Below are 19,655 nucleotides of genomic sequence, written 5' to 3' on the forward strand. Positions count from 1 at the left end.
TTTTTTGGAATGTACACAAAGCTGCACAAGCGCATTTCAGTCTATATTCGGTCACAGATTCTGTGTGCCAGGATTATTGCACCTCTGGGGTGTGCAGAAGAGACGTCAGTCTGTGCCAGCCAATGAAGATAGCCACAGCCTGGCACCCGAAAGAAGCTGGGTAGAAGAGTTTATCTCTGCTTTAAGTCTAGCTATAACCCTCCCAATAACAAATGTAGCAGAGGTTTGTAGGAGGAGAAGCTGAACATTCCAACTGGATTTTTGGTATCTGTGTTCTCCAACATAGTTATGCTCATGTTTTCAAGCTTGCTTAAAGCGGTAGTAAACCCGCAAATTTTTTTTTCTTTTTTTTAAACCCGCAAAGCAAAAGGCATAATGAGCTAGTATGCACCGCATACTAGCTCATTATGAAATACTTACCTTAGAACGAGGCCCCAACATCTGGCCCGATCCACGCCGAGGGAGCTGACATGCTCCCTCGGCGTTTCTTCCGGGTATCGCGGATCCGACGCTGTGAGTGTCCGGAGCCGCGATATCGTCACTCCCGCGCATGCGCGCGGGAGATTTCAGTCCGGCCGGTCGGCCGCTGCCGGATTTTCGCGGCGAGAACCCCCTTGTGCGCATGCGCCGCTGCAGTAAGCGGCGCATACCGAGGGGAATATCTCCTAAACCGTACAGGTTTAGGAGATATTTTTTTTACCTACAGGTAAGCGTTATTATAAGCTTTCCTGTAGGTAAAAGTTAAAAAAGTGAGCATACAACCACTTTAAAGAGAACCAATGAGCAAAGTGCCAGAGTCTCTTTAAAGCCCAACCCAACCCAAACAAGCTGCACATGAAAGCTTACACAGGGCTGGGGATAGGCTTCCCGTACACAATGTGACAGATAGACTACACAGCCCCAGTGGTGTCATGTGGGAGGAAAGGGCAATGAGTCGCATGTTTTCCTAGACTCGGAAGTACAGGATATGTTTTTTGGCTCCCAGCTGCTGAACAGAACAGTGAAGGTGTGTGTGACAAACCTTACGGGCATTCCTTTACATCAGGCACAGCCACTTTAGTCCCAAAGAGAAAAGCCTTACCAATGTACTGTAGCAAGGCTTTACTTTTCTTGCTGCTACCATAGTAGCTGGAACACGTTTACTCAAATTATTAGTATATCCTTAAGTATAGATTACTTGGGAACATACAATATCTCACAAGTGAGTACACCCCTCCCATTTTTGTAGATATTTTATTATATCTTTTCATGTGACACTGAAGAAATGACACTTTGCTACAATGTAAAGTAGTGAGTGTACAGCTTGTATAACCATGTAAATTTGCTGTCCCCTCAAAAAAACTCAACACACAGCCCTTAATGTTTAAGCCACTAGCAACAAAATGAAGTAAGTGAAAATGTCCAAATTGGGCCCAAAGTGTCAATATTTTGTGTGGCCACCATTTTCCATCACTGCCTTAACTCTCTTGGGCATAGAGTTCACCAGAGCTTCACAGGTTGCCACTGGAGTCCTCTTCCACTCCTCCATGATGCTATCACAGAGCTGGTGTATGTTAGAGATCTTGCGCTCCTCCACCTTCCGTTTGAGGATGTTCCACAGATACTCAATAGGGTTTAGGTCTGGAGACATGCTTGGCCAGTCCATCACCTTTACCCTCAGTTTCTTAAGCAAGGCTGTGGTCATCTTGCAGGTGTGTTTGGTGTTGTTATGTTGGAATACTGCCCTGCGACCCAGTCTCCGAAGGGAGGGGATCATGCTCTGCTTCAGTATGTCACAGTACATGTTGGCATTCATGGTTCCCTCAATGAACTGTAGCTCCCCAGTGTGGGCAGCACTCATGCAGCCCCAGACCACGATACTCCCACCATCATGCTTGACCATAGGCAAGACACACTTGTCTTTGTACTCATCACCTGGTTGCTGCCACACACGCTAGACACCATCTGAACCAATAAGTTTATCTTGGTCTCATCAGAACACAGGACTTGGTTCCAGTAATCCATGCCTTAGTCTGCTTGTCTTCAGCAAAATGTTTGCAGGCTTTCTTGTGTATCATCTTTAGAAGAGGCTTCCTTCTGGGACAACAACCATGCAGACCAATTTGATGCACTGTGCGGCGTATGGTCTGAGCACTGACATGCTGACCCTTCAACCTCTACAGTAATGCTGGCAGCACTCATACGTCTATTGCACAGAGACAACCTTTGGATATCATCTTTATGTAGAGCAACAATTCATTGTTTCAGATCCTCAGAGTTCTTTGCCATGAGGTGCCATGTTGAACTTCCAGTGACCAATATGAGAGAGTGATAGCAATTACACCAAATTTAACACACCTGCTCCCCATTCACACCTGAGACCTTGTAACGCTGAGTCACATAATACCAGGGAGGGGAAAATAGCTAATTAGGCCCAACTTGGACATTTAGACTTAGGGGTGTACTCACTTTTGTTGCCAGCGGGTTAATACATTAATGGCTGTGTGTTGAGTTATTTTGGGGGGGAAGGCAAATTTACACTGTTATACAAGCTGTACACTCACTACTTTACATTGTAGCAAATTAATTTCTTCAGTGTTGTCACATGAAAAGATATAATACAATAATATTTACAAAAATGTGAGGGGTGTACTCACTTTATGAGATATTGTATACTTAAAGTTATTAGTATATCATGCTTCAATTTTCTTATGTTTTTATCGGAGCCAGAAAATCCACTCAGGTATCCAGTAGTATGAGCAATAAGGAGATGTTCCAAATTACCTAAGGCCCCTTTCACATGGGCTATCCAATCAGGCCCACCTGTCAGTTTTTCAGGCAGATCTGATCGGACCCTCCAAGCTCTTCTATGGAGCAGCAGATGTCAGTGGACACATGTCTGTTGACACCTGCCGCCATCTGATCCGGTCTGCCAAAAACAGACAGATGAAGGATCTTTTGCCCATCTGCGATTCCCTTCCGACTGCCCCATAGATGGAAGCAGGACTGTGTCCGTGTCCACTCTGCATAACACACAGACCTTTCATCCGCCTGCTCAGCGAGGATCAGGGAAGGTATCCCCCACTGAGCAAGCAGATTCCACTTCAAAAGGCGCCCGTGTGAAAGGGGCCTAAAAAATAAAAATAAAATAAATTAATAACCCACCCTCTCTAGCCAGGTACCCCAATCTAACCCAGAATTTCACCACCTATATACTTACCTACACACCTCTCAATGACAGCAGCAGCTTCATCCAGTCCTTATCCTAGAGCCAAGATCATTTCAGGTACAGGTTAAGCCTGTGTAGTAACTCCCCATAGACTTGATTGGGGCCATAACTGTAGCATCTAGTGCTGGGACTACTGCCCCATTCAAGTCTATGGTAAGTTACTACACAGGCACAACCGGTGCTAGAGAAGGCCTAAGGTTGTCCCTGCTACCATGAAGAGGCAAGTAAGCATCTGGCTAGGCAATACTGTTAGGTCATTTTTATGAGCTAGAATAAGCTAGTCGATTGTAAATTAAACATGAACTACTTGTTTAATTTCTGTGTTTAAAGGAAGGACCACATTTATTTATTTTTAATAATTATGCCAGTTATTGGCACCCAATATGCAATGGATGCATTCACTGTGTGCAACAGATAAACATTTCAGATACATTACCCTTGTGTTAAGACACTGAAGAATCCATTACATGATACTGCAATGTCATTACTGCTCCCTAGGGAGGTGGAGGCCTGAATAGTTAATCTCAAAATGGCTGTTATGTATAGGGACAGGTGTGCTTTTAGCTCTGTAAAGTAGGAAGGGGGGTGTTCCTCTTATGCCATGTATCCTTTGAATCAACATTTCAGTCCTTCACAGCTAGTCAAGTCTACAGTTGGGGCACAGCTGTCTAAAACAAGCCGTCAGTCTTACAGTACACCTGTTGCCTTCAGCCAGAAGAGGCAGAAATCTTCTTACTTCAACTAAATACTTACAAGAAAGTAGCCCACCGGGGCAATACCATTAAAATAAAAACTTTCACTCACTTTTGCGCCAACACTACAACTTCCGGTGCTTCCAGTACTGCCACTGACACCTCCTGTAAATCTGGCCTCCAGCAACTCCTGCCGTCTGGGGTCCAAGCTTTGGAGTTCATCCATGACACCTACAAAAAAACAAATACACAGACATCAGACTGTGGCACCGTCAGGCAGCTTTAAGATTGTTTTATTATTTAATCAAATGATGAGGAAACAAATATCATATGAGATATATCATGTGACAGATGGCAGCTAAAATTGTAGACCTTTCTAGGCGTTCACAAAAAAATTCAAGTGTCAGGACTTGGGGCCCAAAATACATTGATTCTTTGCAAATGCATAACCAAAACTCCCCTGTCGCAGAATTGTGCAAAGGCTAAAAACTGAACTCTACAAAAAAACTCGACATCAATTATAACAAAAAAAAAAAATTTAACTAATACAATTAACAGCTGATTGTAAGGACCCATGATCAAGCATAGGCAACAGTTGGATAGCAATCCAATACGTGATAGATCAAAAAGTGTTAAGCTGGCCATAGATAGGTTTTTTTTTTTCTGCGACCACAGATTGCAGGGGAAAAAATGTATACTTCCCCCATCAACACAATCAGTAGGGGGAGAGGAAGACGTCCCCGCTGGGAGAGCACAGTGGTTATTGCTAGCGGCTGAGAGCCACTGGCAATAATTTCATGTAAAATCCAACAGACTGGTTGTACCCAAGTTGATTGATCAAGTTGGGTACATTCAGTCTGCCCATACATGGTTCGAGTATCAGACGGTCCCTGCTGAACCTGCCAAAATTCGAACAGTCTATGGGCGGCTTTACACAAGTCACTGGAATATATTTAATATAAAGTGGTGATGGCAATAGTAACATTTGTATTTCTCCAATTACAGGTTTCTTTTAAACTACATCTAGTTTCGAATAGAGTAAGACAATGTTAGGCCCCCTAAGTTCTTATCACAGTCTTTGTCCCTGATAGGTAGATTCACCCTCTCTGTCCGCACTGATGATTATCATTACTGGGAATTAAAGTAACAAGAAAAATTGAAGCTGCTGCCACCACAACAGGAATGGAGGCAAAATCTTCCCATGTAGACATTTTTCCTGTGACAACTGCGAGGGAATTAATTTCGCTTTTTAGCCTTTCCACTCTCCATTTGAAGCAACAGGACAGCAAATGAAGGAAAATCTCCTCAAGGAAACAAAGATGGAAAAGAACACCTGACATGGGTCTTAACTATTCACGTCTCCAACCAAAATTCAAAAAAATAAAAAGTGGCTGTAGATATACTTTTAAGATCATAAAAAATAACAAATCCATAATCAGCTTGCAGAATTCTGTAATGAAAGCTGGCATTTGATTGGTTGATCTGGAGTACTGCACATCATCAGTACATAATGAAGTCCCATGGGATGGTCTGCTGTAACACTAAAGAGAGAAGCAATTAATGGTATGGAAAATATGACAGGCTTATCCATTGTCACCAGGCTAGAGATTTAGAAGTCATTCAACATTTTGATTCATTTCCTATTTGCTAAAAACGCCCCTTTTTTTATGGATCTAAATGCAGACCATTGTTTTGAATAGGCCCGTACACTTGTGCTGCTTATAGACCTGTACAAAAAAAAAAAAATCCATGCTGTTGGTCAGTAATATACATGCGTATGCCACAAATAGCGAAAATAATTTCTACGCATGTGTACACACAAAAATGTATATTTACTATACAGCCCATTTTGAAGTGGGAATAAACTCCCATGTATGATTTTTACCTATAGGTAAGCCTATGAGACTTACCTATAGGTACAGTAAATATCTCCTAAACGGTGCATAGTTTAGGAGATATTTATTTAGATGCAGCTGTGCCGTAAACAGAGACTGCCACACGCATGAGCAGGAGCAATGTCTTTGCCAGCTTGCTAATCAGATAGCCGCGGCCTATGAACCTGGAAAGAGGACTAAGTGAAGAGGGAAGTGCTTTCAGCAGTGACAGCATGCTGCTGGAGGGCTTCGTTTTCAGGTAAATCTGTCATAATGTGCTAGCATGCAATGCATACTAGCACATTTTGACTTAAAGAGGTGTTCCGCCCCCTCACGAAAAATTTAAAGTCAGCGGCTACAAATACTGTAGCTGCTGACTTTTAATATTAGGACACTTACCTGTCCAGGGTTCCTGCAATGTTGGCACCCCAGCCAATTTTGGGATTGGCTGTCGGGTGCTGCCGCCACCATTCCTGGTAAGGGAAACCAGCAGTGAAGCCTTTCATCTTCACAGTCGGTTCCCTACAGCATTGTGTTTTCTAATTGGCCCAGCAGCGGAGGAGGGAGAAGGAGTGCCGAACCTCAGAGGGACAGCGTTGTCTTCAGAAGTGGGGAATGGGTACCAAGAACCATTCCCTCCCTCCCCCCCTAAAAGGTGCCAAATGTGGTACTGGAAGAGGGGGAGGAAACATAAGCAAAAGTTCCACTTTTGAGTGGAACTGCGCTTTAATTTTCCTGGGGCCCAATTATTAATTTTTTTTGGATGCAGTTTACTAACGCCTTAAAGACCGGTTCGCACCTGAATCAAAGCGGAACGTGGTCCGCATTCCTCCAATTTCTATGTGACTGAATCGCACCAAAAACAGTGCCTGCACTACACCGGTTTGTATAATACTACAGAACCACATGATGTGGTGCAAGCAAATGCACTGCATTTGTGATGTGCATTTTTGAATGTCATAAGAATTATATTGACACCTGCGGCAGATCATACACACGGTGCTGGAAACGCACATGGAATGCAGGTTTCCCGCACCACTTTCTGGTGTGAATGATCCCTTTGCGCAGGAACTCTGCTCACACATCTGTATTGTGTGGAAGCACCCTAAAACGTGATTCACAAAGCTGACGCACCAGGATGCCATACTTATTTAAGGCCTCGTTCACACCATGGTGCAGAGATGTCAGTTTTTCTGCACACGTTCTGCAAGGGCAGCAAAAAATACAATGGTTCTCTATGTGCCCTGTTCATACCACACCGCTTTTTTTCTGCGTAGGAATCTGCAACATGTATGCAGTTTTCTGCACGTGAAAAAAACGGACATAACATTGGTGTGCACAGGGCACATAACTGACGTGCATGAAAACTGCCCATGTCTCTGCAAGTGAAATCTGCGTGGTTTTCCCATACATTTTCATGCACGTATGGTGTGAGCGAGCACTTAAAAAAAAGTCCATTTTTTCTGTCTAATACGATTTACAAATGACAGTTAAATGGTGAAACTAAACATCATTGTTCTTGTGTGAGAGCTTTGTGAATTGAGACGATTTTGTTTGCTATAGTCCACCCAAGGCAGCCACATCCGGTGACACCGGGGCAACCATGGTAACGGAATCCTTCAGTAACATTTACCATACATTCAATGCGAATAATAAAATACATCAAACATTAACGTGCTGAAGAAACACAAGATGACAGATGGGTGAAGAGATCCGGCGCCTTCCTAGAAGTTCAACAAGATTCTAAACTGATCATTCGGAATCCTGAGAGATCATCAAATGCAAAAATAAACAGGAACAGACAGTTGTGCAGTGCAGGACCCTAACTGACATTTTCTGAGCCATCCCATGAACTGTGTACACCGCCCATCTCTGCCATCACAGCCTTTCGCTGCAGCGCACTTCGGTAGCCAATGGGCAGCAAATCGCAGTGGGAGGAGGCGTGCGGAGACTGCGGTGTAGGGTATACCTGCAGACCTGGAATTAGGGGTACTAGCCCTTTAACCATGGCCTAGCCTGCCAGTCAGTGCAGGTCACAGTCAATGTGACAGATTGTCCTGGGCACCCCAGGGGGCTGACCCCCGAGCACCGGAACATTGCACCCACTACACCAGCACAGTGCATTGCCATCTTGTAAGGAGAAAAAAAAAAAAAAAAAAAGTGTCAAATGCAAACTTCAGACTCCCCCCCAATAGTCAGTGAGAGCTCAGCTCCCGGCACCCACCGTTCACATCGATGCCCAGCCACAAGAGCATAGGTGCACCGAGCACTACATACACTCAGCGCTTTATCCCTGCCGGTCCTCAACGGTACTCAGTACCGGCACCTCTCGGGGACTCACCATACGGGACCGCGCATGCGCCGGCAAGTCTCGCGTCGCCACCAATTACGGGTGACGCGAGACTTCCCCGCGCCTGCGCACAACTCCCCCATCAGAACGTTGGCATCTCCTGTAGACGGTGCGCGCTCCCGCGGGGATGCTGATTGCGGTGCGCGCGTCACGATATTCTCCATCTTTTTTTTTTTTTTTTTTCCACACTTGGCCGTATTGCAGACTGAGACTGCTACTGAATAGTGTTGGGTGGCACAGGCATGCTCACATCAGTCACAACACACCAGGAGCTGTACTAGGAGTTTATTTATACATTGCTGACTTCACACTTCCACACATTTAACACCCCTATTTATATAGGACAAAACTTTATTTAACACTCTTATTTATACAGGGCAAAACTTTATTTAACACTGCTATTTATACAGGACAAAACTTTATTTAACACTCTATTCTGAGCACTACTCGCAGACACTGCTTTATTTATAATGCAGAACTAAATTAAAAACTTTTTTTTTGTTTTTGATAGCGAGGGATTAGAACACCTGTCAGGTTTCCATTGCTGTCTCTGACCTCTGTGGGTTAGGGTCACACTTGTGCAGGTCACAAAAATCGCACACGTTCCCCCGACCCCCCCCCCCCCCCCCCCAGACAAAACGTGCTACTTGTTAGTAGATGCACGGGACAGGGGCCATTAATTGTTATACGGCATATTTTTGGGTCACCGTGCAGTTGCATATGGCCACATTTTCAAAACAGGGTCAGCCCCAGGTCACACTGGAATGCGGTGCAGGAAACCCAAGATCCCTGCGCATTTCCCAAACCACATTCAAAACATACTGCCCTTGTGGTTTGCAGCGGATGTCAGTGCAACAATTAATGGACCCCCAGAGGCAGGTCATGAAACTACCCTGCAATCCAGTTGCAGTACATTTCCAAAACTACTTTGGTGCGATGCAATTTTAACCCATTTAGCCCGCATTACACTATAAATCTACGGATTCTGCAACTGACCACCTCTATGACAAAATCGCACCCCTGTCCTGCACCGACCTAGCCACTTCTGTCTACAACGCTTCACTTTTAGCCTCCCTGCACACACTGGCACCTCTCACTACACACAGAATCAGGCTCCATCCCCTACAACCTCAGCAAACAGATGACACTAGAAGTCTGAAAAAACACAGCAATGCTCTTGAGCACCAGTGGCGTAAGACATAAGCTACTTTCACACTGGGGCGGTGGGGGTGGCAGCAGTAAAGCGCCGCTAGTGTCAGCGATGCTTTTCGCCCATTAGCTTTTAACCCCCACTAGCGGCTAAATAAAGATTGCAAAGTGCTGCTGCACTTCAGCAGGGCTGCACATTGATTTCAATGGCAGCGGCGGTTTAGGAGTGGTGTATACACCACTCTTGCACCACCCCAAAGATGCTGCTTGCAGGACTTTTTTTTTTTTTTTTTTTTTTTTTTTAAGTCCTGCAAGCGCACCTCCCCAGTGTGAAAGCACTCAGACTGTTACACTGGGGTGGCTTGAGAGGCTCTTTACAGGTGCTATTTTTAGCGCTAAAAAGCCTGAAAAGTGCCTCAGAAGTATCAGAATGATTTTAACCAGTGTACATCTGCACTCCAAAAACACAATTTCTGCCTCTTCACTGCCAGGCAGACCCATTTTATCACTCTCAAAGCGGAGTTCCACCCAAAAGTGGAACTTACGCTTTAAGCACTCCTCACCTCCTGACATGCCACATTTGGCATGTCGTTTTTTGGGGGGGAGTGGGTACTTTAAAGTGGGACTTCCTGTACCACTTCCTTCTTCCTGCTCTTGAACACCTAGGCGACTCCTCCTCTCCCCCTAGGCGGCCCCTCCCTGCCAGCAATCTTCTGGGACACGCGACAGCTCCCAGAAGATTGCCTGGCCACAAGCAGAGCGAAGCCGAAAGCTGTCACGGCTGGGGGCCCACAGTGGCTATGACCGCTCCAGCGGAGAGGAGGGGGAGAGGAGGGGGAGAGGAGGGGGAGAGGAGCGAGGCTTTGGGCAGTCACATTGCTGGACCATGGGACAGGTGAGTGTCTGTTTATTAAAAGTCAGCAGCGACTTTTAATAAACGAAACAATGTGTGGAACTCCGCTTTAATAACCTATCATCCCGTCAACTCTTCTCTACCATCAACTCTCTACTTCCTCCTCCACTGCCTCCACCCACTAACTCGCTCACTGCCTAGGAGATGGCTAATAACTTCAAACAGAAGATTGATACAATTTTAAATCCCTGCTGTTCAGATACCTTCCACGCTTTACACTTCATGCCCACAGGTATACTCATTACTTCCCTCATTCAACCCCACCACTACAGACGAGGTTGCTAAACTACTTGCCAACTTTCATCTAATCACCTGCAATATGGATCCTGTTCCCTCGCAAATGCTTTGTTCACCCTGTGACTCTATTCTACACTCTCTAACCCACATCTTCAATCTCTCCCTCTCTTACAGCATCCTCCCCAAGTCTCTAAAACATGCACTAGTCAGCCCCATACTTAATAAGCCTTCACAGGATCCTGCCAATCTACGCCCCATCTCCTTGCTCCCCTTTGTATCCAAACTCCTTGAATGTCTGGTCTACAACCGACTGAGCAACCCCCTTGCCGAGAATAGCCTTCTTGATCCCCTTCAATCTGGATTTTGTCCTCCACACTCCATAGATACTGCTCTCCTAAAACTAACAAACGATCTACTAAGGGCCAAAACCTATTGACACTGTTCTGTACTTCTACTCCTGGACCTTTCTGCTGCCTTTGATACGGTTGACCACCCCCTCCTCCTCAAAATACTCCACGCCTTTGGTCTCCGTGACTGTACTCTTCGCTGGTTCTCTTACTACTTATCCAACAGCACCTTTAGTGTTATTTACAACTCTACTTCGTCATCTTCTCTCCTTTTCTCTATTGAGGTCCACCAAGGTTCTGCTCTTGGGCCTCTCCTAAATCCAATCTACACCTTCTCCCTGGGTCAGCTGATAGCCTCCCATGGCTTTAAATACCATCTCTATGTTGAAACCATAATATTTTTCTCTACCCCTCAGCTCACTCCCTCAGTCTCCTCACGTATTAATAATTTACTGACAGATATATCAGTCTGGATGTCACAGCACTTCCTCACTCAGTCTATTCATCTTAAAAATTTTCCTCCACCACATGCACCTTCCCCTGATCTGTCAAAAGCGATGGCACAACTATCAGCCCATCCCCACATGCCAAGGTCCTAGGTGTAGTCCTGCACTCTGAACTCTCCTTTAAGCCCTGTAAGGATTAAGGGGTGTCTAAACAAAATGGTTGACCTTATGTCTTACTAAATACTTGTATTTTTCTATCCTTCTCTGTAAAATAAGGATTCGTCATCTATTGTCACGTACTCATCAAGAAGAGGCCGCATCAGCCCTAAAAAGCAGTCTACGCCCAGAAGATTGTCTTATCAGCTGATAACACCCGGAGAATTGTCTTTCCTTTGCAAAAATGTTGTTTTTTTTACATTTGCTGATGTTTGCCCTTTTCTGTCTATAAAAGATGTAATAAAGAAGCCTCAGAGACACAGTCAGTCAGAGACAGTCAGAGTTAACGACGGACTTCTGAGCAGAAATACTGAATAATATCTCCGTGTCTCTTTGCTTGGATAAGAACTCTAACTAACAATTGGGAAACGGTAACATAACCTGACAAATAGGTGACTTGTTGAGGTCACACCTAACATTTCTGGCGCCCGAACAGGGACTCGCTGAAGACACTACAAGAGGCGAACGAACATAAGGACGGAACAAAGAGGCTGGGCACATCAAGAACCACAGACAAATCCTGCGCAGGTAAGAAAAGCTTTATTTTCTTATAAACTCTGTGCTTCTTAGATTTGTGCCCACCTGATCTGTCTGAATTGTTCTTCAGGTAAACACCAACCTCTGTAGTAAGTGGGTCTTGAACTTAATATTTTGGCTTATGTTACCGTTGTTTCTTGTCTGTCTACTTGTCATCTGTTGTGAATGAGATAAGCCCTGTTTGTATGGTGTGAATTGAAACATATATCATCCCAATGGGTAACGGAATGCGCCCTTAACTCGTAAGAGTACTTTGGGGGTCCGACACTTAAGTTTGATATACGCTTTTTGATTCATGAGCCTAAAAACGGGTTGAAAGTATAAGTCCTGACTGCCTCAATAAAGCAGGAATAAGAAACGAATGCTGAGAGATTCCATGGTAATGGGACGGAAATAAGGTCTCCACAAAGCCCGGAGACCTAGTCATATGTGTTTGGCCACCAAAAGGGAATGCTTGTATATGTTGTAGCCGTCAGTCTGGTCATAATATTTGTCAGTTGGCTAGCATATAAGGTAATTCGATTTCAGAAATCTCATCTAGGAGAGGTTTTTAGTATTTTGGCACCCTAGGAGGAGAAGGCAACGAGACACTTAGTAAGTGATCCAAACGCCACCTAGGCAGGACTGTCAAAATGGGCCAGACACATGGTAAACCCCAGGAGGAATCTCAGAAATGTTATGCTGTTAAAGACATAATTACAATGTTGTATGGGAAGGATAAGGCACAGGGCACAAATAGGATTCTCAAGAAATTGGGGATGGATGGAGAAAATGGATTAAGTGTAGAAGGTTGGGAAGAAATAAAGAAAGACAGACAGGGAGAGATATTGCAGAACAGATGGGTATCACAAATACAATGTTTAATTAAGGTTTCCAACAGGGCTAAAGAGGAGGGATGGGAGTATTGTCAGGAAAAGGGTGGATGGGATATGAAGGTCCGACACAAAAGTCTTCCTTCTGCTCCCGGCGATAGGGTAAATACGGGAGATACTCCACCTCCTTATAACACTACCACACCAGGTAATGAAAGACCAAAACTTTATCCTTCCTTAAGAGGAAGAGGATGGGTATGCCGAGTATGCGGTATCCAGAACCCAGACTGGGCACAGGAATGTGTACATTGCGGCGCTCAAAGACCAGAGCCCGTAGCTCCAGTCCATAGTCGGACTAGGGTAATACAAGTAAATAATCCAAATGCGGGTCAAGCAGGACAGCCACCTACAGTGACCCGACAAGTCGTTCTGAGGACATGGACACCTTGGTCGGCTGACACTCTTATGGCATTAATACAGAATGCTCCTGATCCCGTAGCAAAACCTGCCGCATTCTGTAGATTCGTGACACAATTACTAGACACACATGAAGCAACTTGGCAAGATGGGGAAGATTTGTGTAGACATAAAATGACACTAACAATGTTTAATCAATTTATGAATGAAATTGCTCCACATAGACCACAAGGGGATCCTACCACGGACCCACCAGGAGTACACCCCCGTCATATAGACTCTAGACCCCTGTTTATTGCTCAGTTACGAGAATTTTGCCAAGGGAAACAGCAGGAAAGGGGTTCGACAGCGCCCATAAAACAGGCCCCAGGTCAGACTGTTACAGAATTTTACCTCAACATGGAAAGCATGATGGCTGACGAAGGTCTAGATTTAGCCTTACCCGTCACCATTAGGGCTTTCAATCGACAGTTTATGGAAGGACTAGTACCCCAAATAGGTGACAAACTGAAGGCATGTACTCCCGAATGGAGAGCCATACGGGACAGAGGAACATTGTTGCAGAAAGCACAAGGCATAGAGGCTGATTTAGCAGAAACTAAACCCAGAAGGACACCGGGAGTTAACACTGTTGCCCGGGTCAATGAAGGAGGGAATTCCTCCCGTAAACCTCTTACCTGTTATTACTGCAACAAGGTGGGACATATAAAAAGAGACTGTAGGAAAAGGATAAAAGACGAACAGGAAGGAAACACGGACAGAGACACGAGGGACTACAGACAGAGGCGTACCAATGATAGGGACGATCCGACCGCATGACTTGCCCCAGTCCTAGCTGAATCAGAGAACAAAATGCTCCACATGTTGATGAAGGTGGAAGGTAAACATATTCCTTGTTTAGTTGACACAGGAGCATCACGCAGCTTATTATCTGATTCAGTAGTCCCTCCACACATGACATCCCGTGACACCATACCCATAAGTGGTTATGACGGTCTTTTGTCCGATGCCCCACTGACTAAACCTTAAAAGGTAAAAATAGGGAGAATGGCAACCGCCTGACACTTGTGTATTGTTGCAATATGTAGATGACCTATTGTTATGTTGTCCAGATAACGATACTTGTTTAAAAGCCACTCTATCATTGTTACAATTCCTGGCTGAAAAAGGGTGCAAGGTGAATAGAACTAAGTTACAGGTATGTCAGAAAAAGGTTGTCTTTTTGGGCCACTGTATATCCCAGGGTACTCGACACCTCACTGAAGACCGAGTCCAGGCCATAAGACAAATGAATATCCCACGCAACTTTAAGCAACTTCGTATGTTTCTGGGAATGGTATCATATTGTAGACAATGGATACCACATGCCAGTTCTCTGATGCAGCCATTATATGATTGCTTGAAAATAGTACCCTATGTACTCACAGAAGCAGGTCATGAATCTTTTAGCACCTTAAAAAGGTTACTAATTTCGGCACCTGCGATCGGGATCCCTGACTATACCAAAACATTTCATTTGTACATTGCTGAAATCACGGGACACGCAACAGGGGTGTTGACACAACAACACATCAAACAAAGGCCGGTAGCATACTTCTCGGCGGCTCTCGATCCTGTCTCTAGAGGATCACCGTCCTGTGTACGAGCAGTTGCAGCAGTGTCAATTATCATTGACAAATCCTCAGAAATTGTCTTAGACAATCCTGTAGTGGTACATACCACACATGACATACACGCCATCTTGTCACAGGTCCAACCAAAACACATATCAATGGCAAGGCAGCTGCGTCTACAATGCACCTTGCTCCTACCCCCCAATGTTACCTTTCAGCGATGCACTTCTTTTAACTTAGCACAGCTTTTACCATTACAGACAGATTTGACAGGGGGGAGTAATGATGATAATGGTGTAGATACAGCACAAGATACTCAGGATTCTGACACACTTTCATTTCATGACATAACATCTGATGAACACGATTGTTTTCAACTTATGGAACAAGAAACCACGGGGTTCCCACATGTCACAGACATACCCATTACAAATGCAGAACACACACTGTACATAGATGGTAGTAGATTTGCCGATGACAAAGGTAAATATCACACAGGTTATGCTGTGGTAACGGACACACAGGTAATTGAGGCAAAGTCACTACCAGCACACATGTCGGCACAAGAAGCGGAACTAACCGCTCTAGAGAAAGCCCTAGAACACTTGGAGGGACAAGAAGGGAACATTTACACTGATTCCGCATACGCCTACGGTGTGGCACATGATTATGGCCACATATGGAAAGCTAGAGGTTACCTTACAGCAGCAGGCACACCTGTTAAACATGGTGAAGGAATCAAAAGAGTCCTGAACAATCTTCAAAAGGTTAAAAGAGTAGCCATCATGAAGATAGCGGCACACACGAGCGCAAAAACAACTGAGGCAAAAGGAAACGCATTTGCAGATTTAACTGCAAAGAAGGCAGCTCTAGGGGAAGTAAGCCCTGAGACCTTAGCCACGGTACAGGTGAGTATGCCCGAAACCACATGGCAGCAGCTAATCGAACTACAGGAACAAGCAGGGGCTATTGAGAAGGACCGTTGGGTTAAGGAGGGAGCTGCACCAGGCCTTGACAATGTATGGAGAGAAGGAGACAAAATATGTCTACCCGCTTCTCTATACCCAGCAATGGCAGCGGCTGTTCACTTACCCACTCATGTCAGCTCCAATTCTATGTATAGGATTGTAAGCCAAGGATGGCTAGCCCCTGGATTCAGTAGTACTGCAAGGAACTACTGTGCTGCATGCCAAATCTGTCTGATTAATAACCCAGGACAGAGAGTGAAAACCCCACGTAAACATCAGGTCCGGGCCCAATATCCCTTTCAGAGACTGCAGATTGACTACATACAAATGCCTAAGAGCGGCCCCTTTGAATTTGTTCTCGTGTGCATCTGCCTATTTTCAGGCAGGCCCGAAAGTTATCCTGTGAAATCAGCTACGGCAAAAGCCACCGCCAAGAAACTGATTACTGAGCTGATACCTAGGTTTGGTCTCCCAGAAACAATAGAATCAGATAGGGGGACACATTTCACGGGAGAAATAATGCAAAATGTGATGGCAATGTTAGGGGTTCAACAAAGTTTTCATACTCCTTACCATCCACAGAGTTCAGGATCAGTAGAAAGAGTAAATGGTACAATCAAGCTGAAAATACAAAAAGCTATGCAGGAGTTGAACAAACCATGGCCTGAGTGCTTAGCTTTAGCTTTGTTCTCTATTAGGTACACCCCAACAGGAAAAACAGGGTTATCCCCATATGAAATACTGTTTGGAAGTGCACCTAGATTAGGTTTATATTTTCCTCAAAGTATGCAATTACAATGTGATAGTTTAACTACGTATGTAATACAGTTGCAACAGCGTCTGACTAAAATCCACAAGAGTGTGTATTCTTCTCTTCCAGACCCTAATTCTGTCACAGGTACACACGATCTACAACCAGGAGACTATGTGTATGTAAAGAAACATACCAGAAAGACACTGGAACCAAGGTTTGAAGGTCCTTTCCAGGTGCTATTGATTACAGCAACCTCAGTGAAATTGGAAGGGAAACCTACCTGGATCCACGCTTCTCATTGTAAAAAGGAGCCAGTTGGCAAATGACAACATGTATCTTTTTATTGTTTCAGTAATTCTGGCTAATAGTTTGGTTACCTCACAGAATAAAATATACAAGGATGAAGGATTTTCTAAAAAAATGTTATTACTGAAGTTTAAATATGCTTATGCCCAGAAGTCAGGATATGAGAAATGTTGGATTTGTAGCAAATTACACCCCAGCACAGCAAGTATACCACTGATGGCAGTTCCTATAAACTATACTGATCTTGCTAACAGTAGCATTAACATAATTAGAACAAATACCAGCGAGACAGTAATGTTTAAGTCAAATGGTCTCGCCTTTTCCCCTGATTGGTGTTTCAACTTAGGGAACACAACGGGAGGAAATGGAGAATGCCAAGACAGCAAGTTTAATTTGTCCATTGTCGTATTAAATGGAAGCTTCTATCCCAGTAATTCCAGCACACACCAGACATTATCTGACTTCCTCACTAACATTGTGGATAATAATGTTAGGTGGTTAGTATCCAACTTATCCCTCTATGGATACACCTCTCGTTATAGAAATGATATCAGTTCAAGATCAGTAGCACTGGGAAACAATATATACATCTGTTGTGAGGATAAATGTTATACTTGGATACCTAGAAGAGCTCAGGGATGGTGCTACCTCGCAAGTTTAGTACCAGTAATGGGAGTAGTAGGTGATGAACGAGGTGATCACCTATTAGAAGCTAGCATGCATCCTAGATATCCCCTCAGGTATCGTAGTAAAAGAGAAATATTCCTGAAGAAGGACATGGCATGGGCTTGGTTCCCGTCCTGGACAGGATGGGGTATAGACTTAATGAAAGACTAAATAACTATACAGGAATTATTAATGATGTTTTGGAGAAAAACTCTGATGATATTACTAAGTTAAATCTGGAGACCAGAGCCATCAGACAACAATTAGAATTACATGAATTAGCAATTGAAAGTATGAGTGCAGCACTGACAGGACTCTGTGAAACTACTGAGGACTATGAGTGCTGTACTTGGATACATAACACCAGCATTGAGGTACCTGACTATTATGACATCATTGCACAACACCGTACGGAAGTAAAGAATTTACAAGAGAAGGCCCGAAATATTGGTCGCGACTGGGATCCGTTTGGTGGAACTTTTAGTTTCTCAGGGTTATTCTCTTGGGTTAAGAAGGCAGCAATGACGATTATAGTGGTGCTCTTATTCGTATTTTTCTTTTATGCATGCTTTAAGTTGCTCATGTGCTTTTGCAAGAAAGCCAAGGTAAATGATGCGGAAAAGATGGAACTTTTGTGAAGATAGGTAGATTTAGTTTCTTGACATCACCCATCTGTCAGAAAAGCCACTCTTCCTGAATTTTAGATGTTGGTACTGTCCAGGGGGATGGGTGTATACCCCTCTGACAACTCGCGGTCAGGGAGAGTACTCTGGATATAGGCCGACTAGAACTTGTTCAGGTGGACCCAGGGCAAGAGGGAGGGGTGATGTCAAAGGGGGAAATGTAAGGATTAAGGGGTGTCTAAACAAAATGGTTGACCTTATGTCTTACTAAATACTTGTATTTTTCTATCCTTCTCTGTAAAATAAGGATTCGTCATCTATTGTCACGTACTCATCAAGAAGAGGCCGCATCAGCCCTAAAAAGCAGTCTACGCCCAGAAGATTGTCTTATCAGCTGATAACACCCGGAGAATTGTCTTTCCTTTGCAAAAATGTTGTTTTTTTTACATTTGCTGATGTTTGCCCTTTTCTGTCTATAAAAGATGTAATAAAGAAGCCTCAGAGACACAGTCAGTCAGAGACAGTCAGAGTTAACGACGGACTTCTGAGCAGAAATACTGAATAATATCTCCGTGTCTCTTTGCTTGGATAAGAACTCTAACTAACAATTGGGAAACGGTAACATAACCTGACAAATAGGTGACTTGTTGAGGTCACACCTAACAGCCCCATGTCCCATCACTGTCCAAATCTTGCCGCCTCAACCTCCACAACATTGCCAAAATACACCCATTTATAACCAATCACACAATAAAGCTAATTCACTCCCTGGTCATCTCTTGCCTCAACTACTGCAACTCCCTACTCATCGGCTTACCTCTACATTGGATATCCCCCCTCCCCTTAAATCCATCATGAATGCTGCTGCCAGACTCATCCACCTTACCTATCATTCTGTTTCTGCTACTCCTCTCTGTCAATACCTCCACAATTTAGCCCCAGCTACATCACTAGCCTAGTCTCAAAATACCAACCTATTCGTTCTCTTCTTCGTTCCTCTCAAAACCTCCTGCACTCAAGCTCCCTCATCAGCTCCTCCTTTGCTCGCCTCCAGGACTTTTCCAGAGCCTCTTCAGTCCTATGGAACTCCTTACCCCAACCTGTCAAATTATCTCCTATTCTATTAACTTTTAGACGATTCCTGAAAACCCTCCTCTTCAGAGAAGCCTATCCTACCCACACCTAACTGCATCTTAATTTTCTCCATCAGTTCACCCCCCGCAGTTATTACCTTTTATATCACTTGACTTCTAGATTGTAAGCTCTAACGAGCAGGGCCCTCTGGTTCCTCCTGTATTGAATTGTAGTGCATCTGTACTGTCTGCTCTCATGTTGTAAAATGCTGCGCAAACTGTTGGCGCTATATAAATCCTGTATAATAATAATATATAATAATGCATTTCCACATTATGGGATCAATTAAATACCGGAGGGGTTTCCAGATTCTGATTAGCTCCCTACCCGCAGACACCCACAACCATTGGCCACAGTTGTGAGGGGGGCAGAGCTCTTGCCCTGCTCCAAAGC

The 19,655-nt window shown here is 44.3% G+C and overlaps 1 protein-coding gene across 5 annotated transcripts in view; it reads right to left on the reverse strand.

Annotated features, from left to right (window-relative positions):
* TLK1 (tousled like kinase 1) overlaps positions 1-19,655 on the reverse strand; it is a 378,243-nt gene that overhangs the window by 91,949 nt on the left and 266,639 nt on the right. For 4 of the 5 annotated variants that reach the window (XM_077447985.1, XM_077447984.1, XM_077447982.1 and 1 more), the window contains one exon: positions 4,013-4,131. In XM_077447985.1, the coding sequence (XP_077304111.1) occupies positions 4,013-4,131 (119 nt within the window). Of the gene's footprint in view, positions 1-4,012; positions 4,132-7,998; positions 8,154-19,655 lie in introns of those variants that run through there. The other variant, XM_077447986.1, reaches the window with a different exon arrangement.

The sequence above is a fragment of the Lithobates pipiens genome, unplaced genomic scaffold (genome assembly GCF_037356315.1).
Source record: "Lithobates pipiens isolate NorthernLeopardFrog02 unplaced genomic scaffold, aLitPip1_a1.2 Scaffold_22, whole genome shotgun sequence".
NCBI lineage: Eukaryota > Metazoa > Chordata > Amphibia > Anura > Ranidae > Lithobates > Lithobates pipiens.